This window comes from Dendronephthya gigantea, unplaced genomic scaffold, assembly GCF_004324835.1.
Source record: "Dendronephthya gigantea isolate DGI-Jeju-01 unplaced genomic scaffold, DenGig_1.0 000022F, whole genome shotgun sequence".
Taxonomy (NCBI): Eukaryota; Metazoa; Cnidaria; class Anthozoa; order Malacalcyonacea; family Nephtheidae; genus Dendronephthya; species Dendronephthya gigantea.
In genome coordinates this window covers 1,903,059-1,924,284 of record NW_021163032.1, presented here as the reverse complement: position 1 = coordinate 1,924,284, position 21,226 = coordinate 1,903,059, and the positions used below count along the sequence as shown (strand labels likewise).

Here is a 21,226-nt window from a genome sequence, read left to right as displayed (position 1 = left end):
AATGCATCTAACAGTAGGGGACCCTGCTTCTAAGATTAATATGTGGCTCTCTGGCCTACGTATGAAATATCAATAAATAAACATATATTTATATATGGTAGATGCAGGGAAATAACGAATGATTGCAAATTCTTAAATTTATATGATACTGTAATTATATCAATAGTTATTATAAAAATTGGATCTCATTGATGAAATTTAAATTCTATTTTTCTGCTCCCTTCTCTGAACTTTCATCCACCCTGTTCTGTGCACCAACAAATTCTGTGTAATCTATATATCCATCCTTGTTTATGTCGTCCTCTTCCAAGATTTGATCAACCATGCTCGAAAGTTGGTCATCTGTGTATGATGCTGTTGAATCTTGCTGTCCATCTTCGTCGTGGAAATGTGTCATGGCATTTCCTAATTCAATGCCATCCAATTTATTGTTGTTATCGTAATCATGTAATTTGAAATAGTGAAATTGAAGGTCTTCATTGCTCATTGGTGCATCTTCTTTCACATCAGTAACTTCTTTTAAATGTTCCTTGATATGGCTATAAAGAGAACAAGAACATTTCAACTTTGGTGCATTGGAAATCACCAAGTATTGGTAAAATCATCTGGAATTTGAAACTTTTTTCCTATATGAATCATCCTTCTTCATTATACTTCTTCACCATTAATCATTCATATGTCAAACACCACATTCAAATAAATTACAGCATTTGACTCATGGCAATTATCACATATGAAACCAGGCTATGCCATACTGTTTTTGCACAACTGTTTTTAGGATTTGTAAAATCCATTTGCAAAGCATGAAAAGTCATTATATCTAGGCAAGGATGATGACATTTGCAAAATGACAAAGCAAATACATCTTGGCAACCCAAGTAGAAACAACTAGTAAATATGCCCTAAACAATGCAAAGGTTTTGTTTCTTCAAACAAATTCCAAAACTTTGCTAATGTATATAATTTATTGCATATTTTTCAATGAACACTTTATTAAACTGTCCATTTCACTTCGACCCACTGATCTATGTACAACAACTTCAAAAAATTTACCACCAAATCGAATTTTTTTATCATTTCTGTTGTGATATTCTGTTGTAAAACACTTACTCTTTGTCGTGCACATGTTTTGAGTCCCGCAACCTACTGTGTTCAGTGTGTTGATCTGCCTGACCTGGTTGACCATGGCCCTCGTCAGCCAAAGTTCTGGCTACAACCAGGATAAATACCACGATACAGCGACAAGTAACCATTCCTATTCTTAATTTGAGGTAAAAGAAACAACTTTGCGAGGTTCGCTCTTTACGAGATAATTTGTGACATAAATAATAACAAATCAACGTGTTCTTTTCTGGTTGAACAAAAAGTTCTATAAAAACGACTTAGTAACCAAGCCTTACTAGGGACGGCTAATCATTGATCTTCATAATAACTGGATGACTCGTTCTCTTAATTTTTGTTTTTTTAAATTGTAAACATATTACGGTTCAAATTCAAAAGAAAGGATGTTGATTAGAGGTAGTTTTACCTCTGAACCTGCTCTCAAGCAATAGTATTTTTGGCACTCACAGTACCCCCAGCCCCGTTTGTATTAATAAGAGATGTATACAAATGTTCTTTAGAGGTGCATTCAGGTGCACTATAAGCAAAATCCCCCTCGAAATTAAATTGATCAACATTTGGCCAATTTGGCCCACAATCTATTGCAAAGAAGCTAACTTTTTAGTGTTATCTTTGGCCATTTTGAATCAGATAAGGTCAGTCAGCGCCATTGAGTTCAATGGTCAGCGCTCTTCGATCGCGGGCTCTGGGTACGAGATTTTCTTCGAACACTTTGTGCCATGCGCAGACGGATTCAAAGAAGGTATTCGTGGCAGTGCAATGGTGGAATTATTAGGACGTGAATGTTGTATTTATATATTGTTTATCGATTGATCTATGGCCAACTTGACAATAACTGACGATGATTCGGTGTTATCTGATAGCGTAAATACTAGTGAAAGTCCGGACGTGTATAAAAAGTGTTTTACTCTGCGGGATTATTATAAACAGTGCCTGAGTTTTTATCACAAAGGTGAGTGGATATACATGACAAAATGTCATTATTGTCGAGTCAATTGTATTGATGCATCATAGAGCTCTAAAAATCTCAGGAAAATCTTGTCACATAAACAGAGATATCGTGCATATTATTATTTTTATTGCGCTAGAAATGACGCTTGTTATATACATGTAGAAAAAGTGATTAAGAACCAAATCAAGTTGTGCAAGATATCAAATAAATTCTTGCCCATATTCACTCATCTCAAAAGTGCTGTTTTTTTAGACAGCGTAAAAAGCTTTGCGAATACATCACAGAATGATGGTTTCACAAATGCAATCTCTAAATGTGATCAAAAGTTCTACCTGTCAACTTGATAAGGTCCTAGGCTGTAATATTGGCTTGCGGAGCCCTTCTTATTCAGGGTGCACTCTGTGTAGCCAAGGCTGAAGAACTTTGGCACCAAGCTTCAGCATACCAATGCTATCGCTGGTGTGCAAGTTTTGTCCACTCGGCCGTGTTTCTGCTGTGTAGGGAATTTAGTGCCTTAAGAGATGCTGGGTGTGACAGTATTTCAAAATAAATAGATAGTAAACTTATTTTTGATTGTATTGTTTTACTCCACAGGAAAAGACGTAATAAAAATAACATATCAAGATAAAATCAGATTGACAGCCCTATGGAAGCAAGCTTCAGCTGGAAAATATGATCCTTCAAAAATTCCAGAAGTTGGCTATTTTGACGTTGTTGGCAATGACAGAAAGTATGCTCATATAAATACCAATACCATTCTGAAATTCATAAATTGATATTAACTTGAAACCTATGTACATGATGCACTTTCAGATAGGTTTGTTTTAGGCACCTAAGATTACCAAGTTACTGTACCATGTGTTATATAATTGTACACCAAAAAAGACACTGCAAATTATGTACAAGAGTGTCCTGGGTTTTGGGGTGTAGTAAACTCCTATAATCCAAAGATAATCCAAAGCCTCTAAGGAAAAAATCTTGATACATTTGATTATTTAACTTCACCTTTATTATAAATTAAATTGCATCTGAACTACATTTTGTTTTGTGATATCACATTATCTTGTTGTAATAATTGATACCACCTAAAGAATAAATCCCCCTTTTAATTGTACCTTCAGCATGCATTCCCATTCACCCAAATTTCCCTTTTTCAACCAGAGTCGCATGGGAAGGTCTTGGCGATATGCCAAAAGAGAAGGCAATGGAAGAGTTCTGTAGCTTGGTGGAAAAGATTGCACCTGAGCTAGAGGCATACCTTGAAGCACAGTATAGAGAGATTGAGGAGAAAAAACGACAGAAACTCGAAGAAGAACGGAGAAAGCGAGAAGAGGAGGAACGGAAGAGAAAGGAAGAAGAGGAGAGACTTGAACAAGAGAGATTGCAGAAGATTGAGGAACAGAAGAGGAGAGAAGAGGCTGAACGGGAAGAACAGAGGTTTGGGTTACAATTACTGATTCACAAATATAAAAACTGAATAGAGCTTCCCATTGCATTTGATGCTCCAATTTTCAAACTGAAACATTTTGTGCCAGAAAGGATTCATAAATCTGTTATAAACATGTCAAACTTCTTTAAACATGTGCCCATATTATGTTAGATTCACATACTTCATGGCTAGGCTAAAAATACTTTACATAAATCATAATGAACAACACAACCAGTAGTAGGAACATATTTGAGTGATACAAGCCAAGCATTACACTTCTTTTATCATGCATTATACACTGACCCCCTTAATATTTTCATGTTAGAAAAAAAGTACAAATAAGAGTTGACATTTTCCTTGGAGAAAGCATTTACAACTTAGATATTGTAGCATATTTCATCAACCTGGGTTGAATGCTTTTCTAAACTTTCAACATATGAATTCAAATTGTTAAATACGATTTAGAAAAAATGAAGAAGCTTTGAAAGCAGAACAGGAGAAAACGTTAATGATGCAAGCTAAACCTCAGGTAATTTCCTCAAGAATTTGTTCTCGTTTAGAGTATTCCTGGTTTGGTACAGGTGTTATTTGTATAGAACTTTTCAATAACATTGTTACTATGTACCCAATGTGCAGTTATATTCTATTTTATTCCAAATTCCCCGTTCGTATTTGACAAGTTTGCGTTATTAACTGAAGTTAAATATTTTAACTGGTGAAATGAACCTTTCTCGTCATAACGACATCAAACGCGGAAAGTCTGATATTATACGAAGTTTGATTGGCTCCGCTATAATGACGAGCCAATCAAGACTTTCCGTGCTTAAAGTCATTACGAGAAACGTCTATTCTACATTACTGAATGGTTGCACATTATTATTGCAAGATTTACACTCCTATGCTACTTTTCAACCGAAATGTATTGAAGCTGTTATAATAGATATTTTGCAGCTCAAGCTTATACATACAATCTTAGCTATTTCAAGTTTTTCCCTGCCTAATATATCTGTCAGGAAAACGTAGTAACTAGGGTTTAGCCATGAGTTTCATCTTGTGAGTTGTTTCACACTTTCAGGTGAACGGATCGCCGTCAATCGCTCCAGCTTCGCTGTGGTCGCGTCCCAAGGTGCAAGAATTCATTCAACACGTGAGAACTGATCCTGGCTCTGTGTTGGTTGTTGGACGTGGTGAAACAATCACTGTCCGCGTACCAACACATGAAAATGGTAAGAAATACAAAAATTGAATTACCACAGACAACTATTACCGAGAAAGAGGATGGTCTGATGGATGTTTTATACTCTTTTGTCTTGCAATTAAATATATGAGCAGCAAATCCACTAAAACCAATGCAGTACTCCATGCTTTATCAATAACTAGCTACATTCCATACGTCAGAAGTCAATAGACCTTTTAGCTTTCAAGCGCAATGCGTGACGGTAATTGATTATCAAGGGACTTTGAGTTGCGATATCGTTCTGCTTTGAAGCGATTTTGTTTGTTAGAGAACCTTGCTGATTCTTTTTGCTTCTTTGTTAAACTAAATCGTTCCTGAACATGGCGAAATAACAACTCAAGTTGACCTTGACAATCAACTACCGTCACGCATTGCGCGCCTGAAAACTAAAAGGGAAGGGTCATTGGATCCGGCAAAGTTGGATCGTGCGAACGGGCCTTTAAACATGTGGATGGCACACGCATTTTTAAAAACGTATAGTAGTTATTTATATGTAATTACAAAGAGTATGTAATTAGTGAAATAACTGTACACCTCTTGACGAGTCAGTATTCAGTAATCTTAGCATGCTAAAATAAGCGTATTTAACCTATACGGAGATTGTACTTTGACAAAACTTACCTTTATTCGCCCAATTTTTAGGCACTTGCTTGTTCTGGGAATTCGCTACAGAAACGTACGATGTTGGATTTGGGGTTAGTTTTGAATGGACATTGCCGTCGTCCGAAGCAATCACCGTCAAAGTTGACGAAAACGAGGAAAGCGAGACGGGGCAAAATGGCGAACACAATGAAACGCCAAAACTAAGAATCGACGAGATTCTTCCGACGATTCGGCGACCTTGTAACGAGGAAGTTATGGTCGGAAGCCATCTATACCCTGGACGTGGTGTTTACCTCCTGAAATTTGACAATTCTTACTCGCTCTTTCGATCGAAAACGCTATTCTACAGAGTTTATTATACACGATAAAATTATCCTGCCTATTATTACCCTTGCCTAGGGAATTCCTCGGATCGAGATATGAGAATTATTATATGCATTGCCAATAGACGCTTTAACTTCGAATACTTTTACAAAACTTCTGCCCGTACAAATGTGCCTTTCCAATGTCACCAGACAGGCGAAAAGCTTTTTATCTTACCCAAAATAAATATACTGAGGTTCATCTTAATAAAAGCATGAGTATATCACGTGTGACTGTACAGAGGTGATATTGGTGCGCGGTTCAAAGGCCAGCTGTTTACCAGACGATAAAGCCTGTGGATTTCTTTCAATGTTTTTTTGCACCATTGAACTCTATAAGGACTCGAACAATAACTTGGCCGCCAATTTTAAGCCGAATTGGAGGACCAGTGCCAGTCCATTTCTATTGTTTTTGTCGGCACGGTTGAGGGTCGCGGGGACAAAATAGGGAAAAAAAGACTGGCAAGAGTCTTCGATTCGATTTGGCTTTAAAGATGGCGGCCGAATAACCTTCAGTTATCATTCCGGTCTAAATGGCGTTCATTACTTTTGCACGAATATGATTGCTAAGATTGCGAGGAAATGAGGTTTAGAGCGCTTAAAAATAACGTTTTAGACAGCCGAAATCAATAGCGGAATATTTCAAATCATCGACATTGTGAATCGTGCGCCTTGTAATGTTGAAGGTTTTTCCGGAGAGCGAAGGCAGAAACACGTCATTTTAAAGACGTTACCGAGTACGTTAAAAAATCAACTTCGGTCCTCTGGCAGGAATCGAACCTTCACTCCGCGATACAATGCCGCCTAATAGTCTGTTAAAACAGTGGATATGACAGCTGCGCATATCATGCATATAGTTTTTAGACTATAAGAAAAATGTTTACAAGTGATAAGATCCATTCGTAAGTGCTTGCCTTAGTCATCAGCTAATTCGGTTGCATAAAAAAGCCCTTCAAGCGGGGGAGGTTATCTTTTGTTATGTCTATATTTCCCGCATGGTTTAGACATATTAGAAAACGCTAAATGCGCGTCTGCGTTGCGGGTTTTTCCCAATCATTGGATCAAGACTCGTGTTTTAGAACTTGCCAGTTGTGTTTCCAGTCATATATAGTTCTCGATTTTTCTATAACATTAAATATACGCTCACAACTTCCATCATTACATTATATGTCCACCAATATACGTCCAATTCACCACAAATACTTTTCGATTGTTTTTTTTTTGTTTTCGAAATGTGTATTTCTTAAGTGTGCCTCGATGATCAAGCTGGACGACTTAAGTACGCCATGTAAATATACAAGCGTCGACGGTCTGTTTTGGAAAACGAAAAACAATTTCTCCAAAACACCTTCAAGTCCAACGTTTAATATACTTTCAAATCAAACGTTGAACATTGCACTAACCCACGCTAAATACACTATTAACGGCAGTGTGCGGACAGATATACTTGTAGTATTATGGTTGATGTGGTCAGATTAGGCCTTGAGAAGTGACATTAAAACGAAAGCGTTGAGTCATTTCTAGGTTACCAGCGTAAATCTTGGAATATTTTGAAGTATCGTCATTCATCAACACCTCAAAGACATGGCAAGTTAAGACGTTCACGTATACGTCCATGAAATCAGTATAGACTATAGTTGAATTGACAACCCTTCGTCTATATTAGACTGTCGTTTAACTCGTACAAGAAAGTGCGGATTGAAGCAGGTACAGTGCCTATAATTTTTAGTATAACATAAACAATTAGTTGGTTGATATAAAATGTATCAGAGGGTTTTGAATATCGCAACAGACACGACCGAAACCTTGCGATATTCATGGGAACCCCATCGGGTCTAATTTTAATTGTATAATATACTTCATCGGCATCGATAGCATCGCGTTTATCTAATTTTAAACTAATTCGTCTGCCAATATGAATTGTACAAGACCATGCTAATAGGATTTTTTCGTTGTGTAACAAAGCCTGGAATAAATCCTGAATTAGCGATATCCGGTGATGTTATTGGTTTGCGAAAAGGGAGAATCAATCTTTACACTTATTATCAGTTCGTCTGCTAAAGCAAACTTGCGGAGATACACGTGAGGTAGATTCCACCACGCAAAAAAAATAACAGCTATCAAAGCGGCATAGAATTTGTTACCAATTTTGTGCCAAAAATGGTGGTCCTATGATATTTAAAAAAACGTAAAATTATTTTGTTATTGACATTGTCATTCAATTTGCGAATGATTGCGTAACTTGCAAGAAATCCAGCAAAATTGTTGGATTTTCTTAGACAGCGCTTTTTTAACAATTTGTTGATAAATGATAATTATCTATCCGTATATAATCAATCTACCGTTTCTTCAATTTGACTTCAAATGAAGCGGCCGGAATATCGCTCCATTTGAAATATGAGTCCATATGTGTCATTGGTATAGTAAGGTTAGATTATAAGCTATGGATTATATTCTTGGGTTCTAGGCATTGCATTGCATAATTACCGTTTTAGACACAGGATCAGGGCAGCATTAAAGTATTCTTGCGTTAAATCGTGTACTAAAGTATAAAAGTGACATGCATGCAGTAGCTAAATCATCAAAACCCCGTTTCACTACACACAATTGATCGGCACCGCTAAAATGGCCAATTCATCCATACCGGCTTTAGTATTGGTAGCCAAAACACAACAAACTGATTAGGTACGGGTAACAATTTTAGCCGTTCCGTGCTGATAAATTGATTGTGGTGTAAACAAGGCTCAAGTGGTTTGTAGCAGTTTCGCTAAAAATGTTTGTAAATATTTACTGATCTAAAAAACGATTGTTTACAAATAAGAATTTACTTCGAACAGTCTGGTTTATATATAAATAAATGATAAACAATCAATTCACCTGAAATTATTACGCCGAGTGTAAACATGAAACAATCAGTTTATGCGATGAGATTTGCAACAAACTGTGCCAGGAAATACTGCCATGAAAATTTTCTCAAACATGCACAAGAGCTTATTCCCAATCGCATGGAATCAGGCAAGTCTGAGGTGTTTGTGAATTGTTTGCATGGCCGTACGTTCTAGAATCAAGTTACGCACATTTTTTTTGCGATGCTATCGCTTGGAAAAATTCCTGTTGCAACGTTGGCTTTCTAAACAACTCTTTGTCGGTACGTTTGCAACAATGCACAGTTTTTACCCCTGGACGCTAATTCCACTAATTCGTTTTTAATGGCGAGATGTCTTTCTGTGTCACAGTTGGAACCCTTCTTCCGTAATACTTTCGGATTTTAAAGAATTTTCTGGTAATATACGATAGAACGGAAACTATGATTGACAAGCAATTATTTCACCAAAATGAACTTCGTCGGGTTTAACTATGAAATTTTTTAACTGTAATCGCGGGAGCTCTGACAATAAAACCGAGCCTTGATAATTATTATTAATATTATATATACAGTTTGGGGAAAGTATTTATTAGGCTTCATTTGTTTTGTAAGGAAACAAAAGCGGTGGCAATTAATTTTGATCTAGATCTATCACAAGCCTTGCCCACTCGAAACGAAACAACTATTTATCTATGCATGCATAAACAAGAAAATTTAAAAGACAATCTGAAATGAGAAGATTGTAATAATTGCATTATGATACATCAATAACTATATCGTTGGCTTGATCAAGGTCAGATAAAAATTCTAAGCTGATTTAGTGACGCCAACTCAGTTGATTATAAAGATTCATGACTTTAGTTTCGAGCATTTAAAAGCAACATAAGCATCGCTGTTCGATTTTTATTTCGAGGCCACTGTTTACCAATTATGGCTTAGAAAATGATTTGGTTCCCAAGAAATGCGCTTCAATTTGAAACACAATAGTAACACAAACATAATTGTTACGCGCAGCTTGATTCGCTTGTCGAGAACCAATCAAATCTTGTGCACGTTACATCACTTTCTCTCTTTTGACCTGATTGTGAAAAATAATTATACATCAGTAAATTAATGCGCTTCGCCTGCCTTGACTAACGTACTTCGTGAAGACGGAAGGATCAGTCGACAGCCGCCTTACAAAGAACAGGAATAAAATTGACCAAAGTTTATGAACTCAAAGCCAGTAAGAAACTCTATATTTTACCGCGCGTGTGCGATATACTTTGTGTTGTTTTAATGATGTGTATCGTGTGCACTGTATACAGGATGTTCATATATTGCCCTTGCTTGTTTACCGTATACAATCTTGAAGTCTATTTCAAGCATGCATATATTGCAAACTTGCGAGGATACAAGCGGTAGTTGACACTCTCGACTCTATCTCAAATACATGCACGTCTATGATATTAATAGATATATTCGATTCTTAGCCCTGCATGAAATAAAGTGGGGAATGTGCACGATGAATCCGGCTATGATAAGCAGACCGTATAAATCCTTACCAGCAGACAATTTATTTAAAATATAAGAAAAAAAATGCTCCGAAAAACAACAGTCTTGTAAATTTAAGATATGTTGATAAAAAAGGCAACAAGTTAGCGCTGATATTTCGTATTATTTCAAAGTCATTGTAGTCAACTAATTCTTTGAAATAAATAATTGAAATAATTATATTGCTATTCATATTTCATAGCATTGATACATATATTTATATTGATTTGTATTAATTGATTTATGATTTTGATATGGTAAATACACCTATATAGAGATTTCTCTCTTTCTATTTCTTCTTATTATATGAACATATAGACTTCTAATTTTCGCTGCTGGGAAAAATCGTGTTTGAACACATGCGGGGGAAATACGTGTGAAAATATCATTTTTGTAAGCTAATGTAGGAAATATGTTTGACCATGCAGTCAGAGGTCTTGTAACGTACACGCCTATAATAGTAAAAAATCTCTTCGGGACGCGAAATAAAATCATCCATATTTCCGTGCAACATATAATATCCTCTTTTAATATTCCTGATTCCCATTCATACTAGAAATTGAGGCTCACCTCGCGAACACGTCATTTGGTAAAGAAACTGTTTTGAGTGATGGCAGCAAGCAAAGAGGAACCGAATAGAACGGTCGAGGATAAGACGGAGGATTTACAGAAAACTGTGGACCATGTCGTGCGAACATGGAAATTGGTGAACAAAGATGCTTCAAAGCACGGGATTGTGTTTTACAAAAGGTGAGCTTAGGAAGTAGACTATGGCCTAGGTTATACGTCGCATTTTGGTCGCGTCGAATGCAATTCGGGCAATGGATAATGGGATGATAATGAAGCCTATCATCTCATTATCTATTGTTTGACCAAATGCGACCTATAACCTAGGCCCATATTTGACTTATTGAGGTATTCTGATTAGGTTGCTGAAAATGATTTTTTGGAATGATTGGTCCACGGTACAGCTTTCATTATACCTATGTAACCTTCCACGCTCTTTTCCTAGACTTTTCACCACACATCCCGAGGTTATAAAATTGTTTTCATTTTCGTCTGAAGTAACGGAGCAAATGGAGGATAGCCCAGGTTTACAAACACAAGCAAATTTACTCATGTCAATGATCGACTATGCCGTGAGTCAGTTGGGTAATCTTCCTGAACTCGTTCCACGATTGCAAGAGCTTGGTGCAAGACATTTTGTTCAGTACAGCATTGAACCCGAGTACTTAAAGGTAACAAAAGAAATTAGGGACACTGGATGGATAGCTGGGGAGTACACGTGAGCAGGGGGGAGGGCGAAGGATACCCTTTCAAATTGTAGTATTGCATTGCAGTTCGTCTGTTAGGCAACGCTAAAAATGCAGCCAAGAAAATACAAGTTTAACACAATCTTCCGACGGAATTAAATCATAGAATCTAATAACAGTGAGAAAACACGATCAAACGAAAATCGTATAGCGTCAAGCAATACAACAAAAATGTCCTTCTGTCTCCCCCTGTCCTTCTCTTTTGACATCTTATAACTCCAGCATCTCTAGGGAAAAAAGAATAAACAGCCATAAATCCGACTGTTTAGGCTCTTCCATCATAATTTTGGTATTTTACCCACAAAACTATACACGTGTAGCTTGATCGTGCGCATACATTATTTCTAGCCTGTTGGTGAATGTTTGCTTTGGACTTTAAAACAAGGTTTGGGAGAATTGTTTACACCGGAAGTCGAGATGGCTTGGACATCGATTTATAAAATCATCGCTGACACTATGATTGAAGGTGGCAAGGAGGAGTTAGGCAATGCATCTGCGCGTGAATGATCGTTCCCTTTCCAGGACTGAACAGTGATATGAAATTCAAACGTGCACCGTTTCATTGGGATACTGATATATCGTCGTATTATAGCTAATTTATAATCTAGATGACAGTATTCAAACGATAATATCATTTATTATTTATTTACAGTAATTCAAAGCCTCTGATTGGCTAATAGCCATGTGTGAAATCGTCATGTCCAACGTGTGACGTCATAACGTGTGCTACGACTTTTTTTGCACGTTACTACGTCATAAGGTGTGATAAATAGTCGTATCCAACGTTATGACGTCACACGAATGGCGAAGACATCAACGTCCCAAACTCGGGAGCGGGAATGTGAAATCGACACTATCCAAGCGAACAATTCAAAGTTGTAATGTTCATTCTATTAAATAAATAGTAAAACAATTATTGAATTCGGTTTTCATATGATATGAAAAATTATCAAGCCTTATATAGTTTGTCATTATCAACCTCAACCGCTTCGGTTGACAACCACAAACTTTGGCTTAATAATTCTTTATATCATGTTCAACCTCACTCAATAATTGTTAATAATTATTTATATACGATCAGGAGCACCCGATTAATCATCTTTTGCACTTTTTCATGATCTCACCAGCACACTTCTTTAGCCAATGAAAATCAAAGTAGCGTTGCGACTGTCCAATCAGCATTCATGATGCAAACTATGGACCTTTTCTCCAGGGAGAGGAAATATTCGCGACATCACAGCATGGAAGAGAATGAAAATATCAATACCAGGTAGCCTTGTTTTCGTTGTCATTTCTCCTCAGACAGATCGAAAACAGAAAGGTACACTAAGTGGGTATTGCAAATAACATATTTCAATGCTTGAAATTAATAATGCTTTTGAAATTTGAAAATGCGTCTTAAATTTCTTTGTTATTAGAAAAACCGCACTTGTTGACTGTATTACTGAATAATTACTTATTATGTGACCTTTTCGCTTTTAACACGATCAAATTTACAGCGTTGGGTTTCTTTCTTGTGAGGGAATCAGCCGTAGCGGAATCTAAAACCAAACTAAGCTGTAAAGAACGACGACATGAAATTCCACATGTTCGAGAGAGTATAGTTATTTGAAGCAAGTTATTTGCGACTGCAGAGGAGTAATTTTATATAATGATCAATATAGGTGCACTTTCCTAAAAGCCGGTGTAAATTTTACGACAAAAGTAGGGTGGGTCTGGAATGGAACCAATTGTACCCACGCAGTTTGGCATCATGTCAATTCGCGGTAGGAATATGTGATTTTGATAAAGTCTGCTATGCATGATGAACAGTTAGTGGGAGTATTGGTTAAAGTTCATAAATAGGCGATTACGTGTCTACATATAGAATTAAAGTAATTCCGAAAAATGAAAGCATAATACAAATTTTATTCTGTATATTTCGAATCAAGATCGATTCATCTTCAGCAGAATGGTTTACAAGATTTGCGTAACTATTAAGCGCGTACAATTTTTTTAAAACACGCGTGAGCGTAGCACGCGTAAACAATTAAAACGAATTTTGACGTACATTTAGACCATTGTTTAATATTGATTTGCGTCTTTTGATGTGCAGTGCTTCTTTATAAAGTAACAAGTTCCAGTTGTTTGAGTGGTCGATGATTTACGTGTCTACATGCAAGCGCATTAAATGTTTAACTGCATGTCGATTATTATATTAAGGCTATATTTTTGGTTCACAGAAAAACTAACAATTTAAAAATAAAAGGTAAGAACATCGATAGTAGAATTTCCACCATGTAATTTTAAAGTTTTTCGTGTCATATAGCTTTTTGTAGTTTTATGTTAAGGTTTTCCCTACTTTCTGTATGTTGATAAAACATGCAGCATTTGTTTTTTGTCCGAAATTTCACTTTCAGGAATTATGATTTGCGTATATATTGTACTTGACGATTTTACCCGCATATCAAGGGTTGATTTTCTGCTTAAACGCTTCGAAATCCTTATCAGATCTTGTTTCCAGATTTATGTTATACAATGTATGTTTTAGTTATATTTTATATAGATTATTTTATGAAGTGCAAAGTCAAGAGCCAGATTAAAACGTGTTCAAAACGCTATTGCATGCATGCTTTTCCTATCGCATATCGACAGTGACACCTTCCATAGTTGTTTCGTTAAAATTTTCGCTAGCATTGTTTTCGGGTTTTGTTGAACACACAGATACTGACTATATAGTATCTGTGTGTGTGTCACAGACTGCAATATAAAACTGAACACATACATACGTTTGCCGCGCCCAGCCACGATCATTGACATGGTGCCAAACTGCGTGGGGACAATTGGTTCCATTCTAGACCCACGCCACTTTTGTCGTAAAATTTACATGCACTTTTAGAAAAAAGTACCGATACTGAACATTGTAAAGTATTGGTTCTCATGCAGCAGTTAAGAATAACTTGCATGCTTGCAGTAAACTAACTCCCTCAAACATGTGGTATATGCATGATGTCGATCGTCAGAGCTTATAGTTTGGTTTTAAATCTTGGTACGGCTGACTCTATCACAAGAAAAAAACCCCAAACGCTGTGAATTTCATTACTGTTAAAACACAAACACGCCACAGATTGAACATGTCCAAATTGAATGAACCGCTTTAAATTATGTTTATGGCCGATAATTTTCTGTATTTTTGTTTTGAGCTGGACAGTTTAAATACCATTATAAACGCGAAATAAACGCTAAGCCCGGCCGAGTATATATTTATTAGTTTTGTTATTTAGATGACGCGTTTTTAAATTTCATTCGCCAAAATGTTCATATACCTCTGTAGGTGTAAACTATCAAAAGGGAATCGATCTGCATATATAGATTCACCCAATGCTCTGATAATAAATAATTACCCCGTATGTACGTAATGCCGGCAAGAAGTCATGCTATCGTATTTCTTTCGAGGGTAGCTTATGACATTACAAGAACCAAGACTCTTAGTATAGTTTCAAACGTTCTTAAAAATGAGATAGGAAAAAATGTCATGCCATTGTGCTTTAATTCGATACACAGGTGCCTAAACCCTCCCCCCCCTTGCAAACTCTTTTTGTGGTTTTTCTAATATTAATAACAAAGAAAACTAAGACGCATTTAATTTTCAAATTCAAAAAGCATAATTAGTTGCAAGCTATTGAAATATATTATTTGCAATACCAACTTAGTGTACTATTCTGTTATCGATCTGTCTGAGGAGAAATGACAACGAAAACAAAGGCTACCTGGTGTTGATATTTTTACTCTCTCCCATGCTGTGATGTTGCGAATATTTCCTCTCCCCGGAGAAAAGGTCCGTAGTTTGCATCATGAATGCTAATTGGACAGTCGCAACGCTACTTTGATTTTCCTTGGCTAAAGAAGTGTGCTGATGAAATATTGAAAAAGTGCAAAAGATGAATAATCGGGTGCTCCTGATGGTATGTAATTAATGGTATTATCGTTTGATTACTGTCATCTAGATTACAATTCAGCTATAATAAGACGGTGTATAAGTATCCCAATGAAACGGTGCACGTTTGAACTTCATATCACTGTTCGATCCTGGAAAGGCAATGATCATTCACGCAGATGCATTGCCTAACTCCTCCTTGCCACCTTCAATCATAGTGTCAGCGATGATTTTATAGATCGATGTCCAAGCCATCTCGACTTCCGGTGTAAACAATTCTCCCAAACCTTCTTTTAAAGTCCAAAGCAAACATTCACCAACAGGCTAGAAATAATGTATACGCATGATCAAGCTATAAGCCACGTGTACATTTTGTGGGGAAGACACCAAAATTATGATAGAAAAGCCAAAACAGCTGGATTGAGTGGCTGTGTAATATTTTTCCCAGGGACGCTGGAATTATAAGATGTCAAGAGGGAAGGACGGGGGGAGACTTTTTGTATTGCTCCACACTAGATTGAGTGCGTTTTATGGTGTTTTCTCTTTGTTAATGGACTTCTATGATTTAATTTACCTTAAAGTGCTCGGGTTTAGTATGATACTCAACAACATGTTTTGCACCAAGTTCTTTCAATTGCGGAACGAGTTCAGGAAGATTACCCAACTGACTAACGGCATAGTCGATCATGGACATGAGTGAATTTGCCTGTTTTTGTAAGCCTGGGCTATCCTCCATTTTCTCCGTTACTTCAGACGAAAATGAAAACAATTTTATAACCTCGGGATGTGTGGTGAAAAGCCTAGAAAAACCAGGTATAATCAGGTATAATCAGGTATAATCAGGTATAATCAGGTATAATCAGGTATAATTAGGTATAATCAGGTATAATCAGGTATAATCAGGTATAATCAGGTATAATCAGGTATAATCAGGTATAATCAGGTATAATCAGGTATAATCAGGTATAATCAGGTATAATGGAAGCTGTACCGTGGAACATGGAGGAATTTCGTTTTTAGACCAATCAGCGAATTTTTCACATTTTCTTCCGGTAAAAAGGTACATTATTTACCGAAATATTAAAAATTCAGGTATTCTGATTGGCTTAACCTGAAAGGTGTAAACAAATTTAGTTAAAAACGAATTTCTTCCTTGCCAGTGTACCATGGATTATAAAGTGCGCCTCATTTAAAAAATCATAGTCTACTTCCTAAGCTTACCTTTTGTAAAACACAATCCCGTGCTTTAAAGCATCTTTGTTCACCAATTCCCATGTTCGCACGACATGGTCCACAGTTTTCTGTAGATCCTCCGGCTTATCCTCGACTGTTTTATTTGGTTCCTCTTTGCTTGCTGCCATCACTCAAAACAGTTTCTTTACCGCCGAATGACGTGTACGCCAGGTGGGCCTTTCTGGAATGAATGGGAATTAGGAATATTAATTAATACAGAATATTATATGTTTGCACGGAAATATGGATTTTATTTCGCGCCCCGAAGAGATTTTTTACTATTATCGGCGTGAACGTTACAAGATCTCTTATTGGTCAAACATAATTTCTACAGAGCCGCTTATTAGCTTACGAAAATGATAATTTAATTCACACGTAGTTTTCTCCTGTGTGTTCAAACACGACTTTTCTCAGTAGGGGAAAATTAAATGCTACATGGCTGTAACATTTATTGGTATAATATGACAAGCGAAGTAATGTAATGAGAATTTGTAATTGAATCGAATTATAATATTTGTACAAAACTGATTATTTCTCGTTCTCCCAAACTCCCACGCATGTTTAATAGTCACGTATAGTCACGTTTAATAGTCACTATATATAGATATGTATATATATATATATACGACTCGATCTCGGGGTATAATTGTTAAATATTTAATTATTTATTTCAAAAATTTGATAAAGTCGAAATATCATCGCCAAATTGTTGGGGGTTTTTTATCAACATAATTTGTCGTAAATTTACAAGATGTTGTTTTTCGGAGCACGTTTTTTCTTATACTTTAATAAATTATCTGCTGGTAAGGATTTATACGGTCTGCTGATCATAGATTCATCGTCTACATTCCCCACTTTATTTCATGCAGGGCTATAGAATCAAATATCTATTATTATCATCGACGTGTGTATTTGAGATAGTGTCGAGAGTGCATGAGAAGTATAGCTTCTGCATGAGGATAGCAATACATCATGAATACTATATGCATCCGTTCATCGAAGTCACAACAGGTGAGCAGTACTGATTATATAATATAGAGTTTCTTACTGGTTTGGAGTTCAAAAACGTAGGTCAATTCTGTTCCTGCTCTATTTCTTTCAATGGCAACAGTAAGGCGACTGCCGACTGAAATGATCCTTTCGCCCGCTTTACGAAGTGCGTTGTTCCTGGCAGGCGAAGTGCATTAATTTACTGATACATACCGAATCTTTAATTTTTACTGATATACACAATCTTTAATTTATACGTCAAAAGAGAGAAAGTGATGTAACGTACACAGGATTTGATTGGTTCTCAACAAGAGAGTCCAGCTGCGCGTAACAGCTATTGTGCTTCAAATTGAAGCGCATTTCTCAGTTGGGAACCAAATCATTTTCTAAGCCATAATTCATAGAAAGTGGCCTCGAAATGAAAAATCAAAGAGCGGTGCTTTTGTTGTTTTTAAAAGCTCGAAAAAAAGTGGGTCATTAAAATCAACTGAGTTGGCATCACTATAAATCAGCTTAGAATTTTTATCTCACCTTGATCAAGCCAACGATATAGTTATTGATGTATCGTGCAATTATTCCAATCTTCTCATTTCAGATTGTCTTTGAAATTTTCTTGTTCATGCATGCATAGATAAATAGTTGTTTCGTTTGGAGTGGGTAAGGCTTGTGATATAGATGTTAATTGGCACCGAACAAATGATCTGAAGCCTAATAAATTATTTACCCAACCTGTAATATTAATAATGAATATAAAGGTTTTCACTGTCAGACTGGTTTCTGCGATCACAGTTAAAAATTTTCATGCCGGTAAATCCTGACGAAGTTCCTGTAGTTGAAAGAGTTCTTTCTTAATCACAGTTTCTGTTCTATCGAATGTTACCAAAAACCTATTGTAAATTCAAAAATGTTACGGAAAAAAGTTCCAACTGTGACACAGGAAGACAATTAAATTATGTAAAAAGAGTGCATTGTTGCAATGCGACAGTGAGGCGTTTATGATGCCAATGTAGGAATTTTTTAAGAGATAGCATCGCATGACTTGATTCTAGAACGTACGGCCATGCAAACAATTCACGAAACACCTCAACATGCCGAATGCCACGATGCAATTGGTGCGTGTTTGAAGAAATTGTAGACATTTTCATGGCAGTATTTCCAGACATGCAGTTTGTTGCAAATCTCATCGCACAAACTGATTATTTAGTGTTTACACTCGGCATAATAATTTTATGTGAATTGTTTATAGCGAAGCAAGCGGCCCTATATTCGATCAGCGATTTTTGTTTGTCAGGATGATTTTATGAGCACACGTACCACAGTACCAGCGTCGTACCCAGGCGCAATAATAGTAAAATATATAACGTTGCATACAGTATTGTATAGAGGTCAGCCAAACGAAGCGAGCGCGCAGGGGTGCTTGCTAACTTTGTAAAAACCACCCCCGCGCACTCGCCTTTTCTCAGCTGACTTCTATACAATAACTGAATGCAACGTTGAATATTTCACTATTAAAGCGCCTGGATACGAAGCTGCCATAGTACTGCGGTTTTATTCTATGCGAATGCGCAAGACTTCATATAATCATGTTCGCACTTATGTGCGTGCGATCCACTCGGGAGAGAATTCTCATCAGCATAACCACGATAAAATATTGTATACGTTTATCATGATTTAAAGATCAATTTTTTTGACACGCAGTATATTGCCGTTGGGATGACTGGGGGAAGATGAAGGCAACTATACCAGTATTCACTCGCAGCAATTTACTTATGATTTGTAATTCTAGTTTATTTATTTATTATATAGATGGGGGTATCTCATTGAGAACTAAAACACTCATACGCCACTACATCCGTGCTACAGTGCGGATATTTTCCGTATATAATAATCGTATTCTGGACTTAAATATTTACAAACAAAACTTTTCAGCGAAACTGTTACGGCAAACCATTTGAGCTCCGTTAAGTTATCCGACACGGCACGGCTAAAATTGTTACCCATACCCAATTTTATTATTGCTCAGGCTACCAATACAAAGGTCGGGCATGGACGAAATGGGCACGGGTACCCATTTTAGCCGTGCCGATAAATTGTGTGTAGAGTAGACGGGGCTTTGATAATTTAATACATGTCGTTTTTATAAGTACACGATTTTCAACACAATCACGGTGAATACTTATATATGAACAAATGAACTCAATATTTTAACTGGAGCGATATACCACCTTTGAAGCTGTAATTGAGGAACCGGTAGATAAGTGATTATTTTCATCAAATATCAATAGAATCTAGTAACAAATTGTTAAAAAAGCGTTGCTACCCTATCGTTGCCAAATTGAATGACAATTACAAAAGATTTTACGTTTTTTAAATATTCGCACCACCATTTTTTGGCACCGGCAAAATTGGAAACAAATTCCGGCGTGTGCACAGATTTATAGAAAGTGTTAGTCTAACTTAAAAATAGTCTACTAAGTAAAGGAGAAATTCCCTCAAAGAAATTCGTTTATAAAATAACATGTATATATAACGCGTGTTCTGTTCGGTCGAAGTCCGTGTTTGGATCAGGCCATCCAAACACGGAAATTTAAAGTTTTAAAGAATTCAAATATATATTCAGGCCTTGTCATTGTTCGGCTCGTGTTTCGCGCCCTTTTCTTAACTCTCGCAACATTCCCGCGTGTTTGGATCAGGCCATCCAAACACGAAAACCATTAAGTAATTGTATACTGATGACTTACCGATAAGCATTTAATATTTAAGAGTAAGCCATATTCGCTAAGCTTCCGGGGACAGAAATACGGAGCAGCTTCACGAAGTCTAATTCACCTACACTGACTCGGCTGACTGAAACGATTCGAAGTCTTGTAGAATTGCAGAAAGTGAATCATTTATCAAACAATAAGTTTACCCGGCCATAGATTAAAGCACGCTCTTTTGCTTTGTTGATTGAGAAACTCTTGAAGCGAGACCCAGAGCAATTCTCTGGTTATCTGGCTATTCTGCAGGCCAAATGTGATAGTTTTGTTATTTCGATTCCATGCAGGTAAATGCTGCGAAATCTTACTATCGAACGCCTTCTTTGATTTATACAAATATTCTTGGCAGAATCATTTAGTCACACAACATGAAAATCCTATCAGCATGGTACTTGTAGAATTCGCAGACCTCTTAATATATTGAAGCAATTAAAATTCGATGCACGCGATCCTGTTGATGGAGTATATACAGCGTCAGTGTTTTGAAAATTAGACCCGATGGTGTTCCATGAATATCGTAAGGTTTTGGTCGTGTCTGTTGCGCTATTCAAAACCCTATGATAATGTTATATCAACCAATACCTTATGTTACTGTACCTGCTTCGATCCGCACTTTCTTGCATGAGTTCAAGCACAGTCTAATATAGTCTAAGGGTTGTCAATTCAATTGGTCCTTGTCCTTGGCATATTGACGTATGACGATACCTCAAAATATTCCAAGATTTACGTTGCAAGGTATCCTGGAAATCCCTCATCGCGTGCGTTTTAACTCATATCACTTCTCTATAGACCAAATTTTACCACATCAACCACAATACTAGAAGTATGTAATTTAGTGTCTGTCCGCACACTGTTGTTGACCTAGGTTGCTGATAGTATATTAAGCATGAGTTAAGTGCACATAATTTAAA

At 36.7% G+C, this 21,226-nt stretch overlaps 4 protein-coding genes across 7 annotated transcripts; 2 read left to right on the top strand and 2 right to left on the bottom strand.

Annotated features, from left to right (window-relative positions):
- Positions 1 to 182: 182 nt before the first annotated feature.
- LOC114522140 (multiple coagulation factor deficiency protein 2 homolog) lies at positions 183 to 1,405 on the bottom strand. The gene is made up of 2 exons (XM_028542770.1): positions 1,111 to 1,405; positions 183 to 539 (listed from the first exon to the last, which is right to left on the bottom strand). The coding sequence occupies exons 1-2, from the start codon at positions 1,251 to 1,253 to the stop codon at positions 206 to 208; spliced, it is 477 nt and encodes a 158-aa protein (XP_028398571.1). The 5' UTR covers positions 1,254 to 1,405; the 3' UTR covers positions 183 to 205.
- Positions 1,406 to 1,837: 432 nt separating this feature from the next.
- LOC114522137 (Golgi resident protein GCP60-like) lies at positions 1,838 to 5,918 on the top strand. The gene is made up of 6 exons (XM_028542768.1): positions 1,838 to 2,074; positions 2,669 to 2,804; positions 3,236 to 3,511; positions 3,969 to 4,032; positions 4,579 to 4,729; positions 5,383 to 5,918. Exons 1-6 carry the CDS (start codon positions 1,939 to 1,941, stop codon positions 5,709 to 5,711), a joined length of 1,092 nt encoding a protein of 363 aa, XP_028398569.1. The 5' UTR covers positions 1,838 to 1,938; the 3' UTR covers positions 5,712 to 5,918.
- A 3,759-nt stretch (positions 5,919 to 9,677) lies between these two features.
- Positions 9,678 to 11,924, top strand: LOC114522386 (neuroglobin-like). The gene is made up of 4 exons (XM_028543056.1): positions 9,678 to 9,796; positions 10,661 to 10,854; positions 11,117 to 11,342; positions 11,766 to 11,924. Exons 2-4 carry the CDS (start codon positions 10,715 to 10,717, stop codon positions 11,922 to 11,924), a joined length of 525 nt encoding a protein of 174 aa, XP_028398857.1. The 5' UTR covers positions 9,678 to 9,796; positions 10,661 to 10,714.
- Positions 11,925 to 15,070: 3,146 nt separating this feature from the next.
- On the bottom strand, positions 15,071 to 21,001 carry LOC114522318 (neuroglobin-like). Of its 4 annotated transcripts, none has more exons than XM_028542983.1 (4): positions 20,913 to 21,001; positions 16,555 to 16,747; positions 15,908 to 16,133; positions 15,071 to 15,657 (listed from the first exon to the last, which is right to left on the bottom strand). In XM_028542983.1, exons 2-4 carry the CDS (start codon positions 16,692 to 16,694, stop codon positions 15,505 to 15,507), a joined length of 519 nt encoding a protein of 172 aa, XP_028398784.1. In that variant the 5' UTR covers positions 16,695 to 16,747; positions 20,913 to 21,001; the 3' UTR covers positions 15,071 to 15,504. The 4 variants fall into 4 exon arrangements, with proteins under 4 accessions (XP_028398784.1, XP_028398785.1, XP_028398786.1 ...); XM_028542984.1 differs by having other exon boundaries at positions 20,898 to 20,983; XM_028542985.1 differs by lacking the exon at positions 20,913 to 21,001 and adding an exon at positions 20,298 to 20,374.
- Between the last annotated feature and the right edge of the window lie 225 nt (positions 21,002 to 21,226).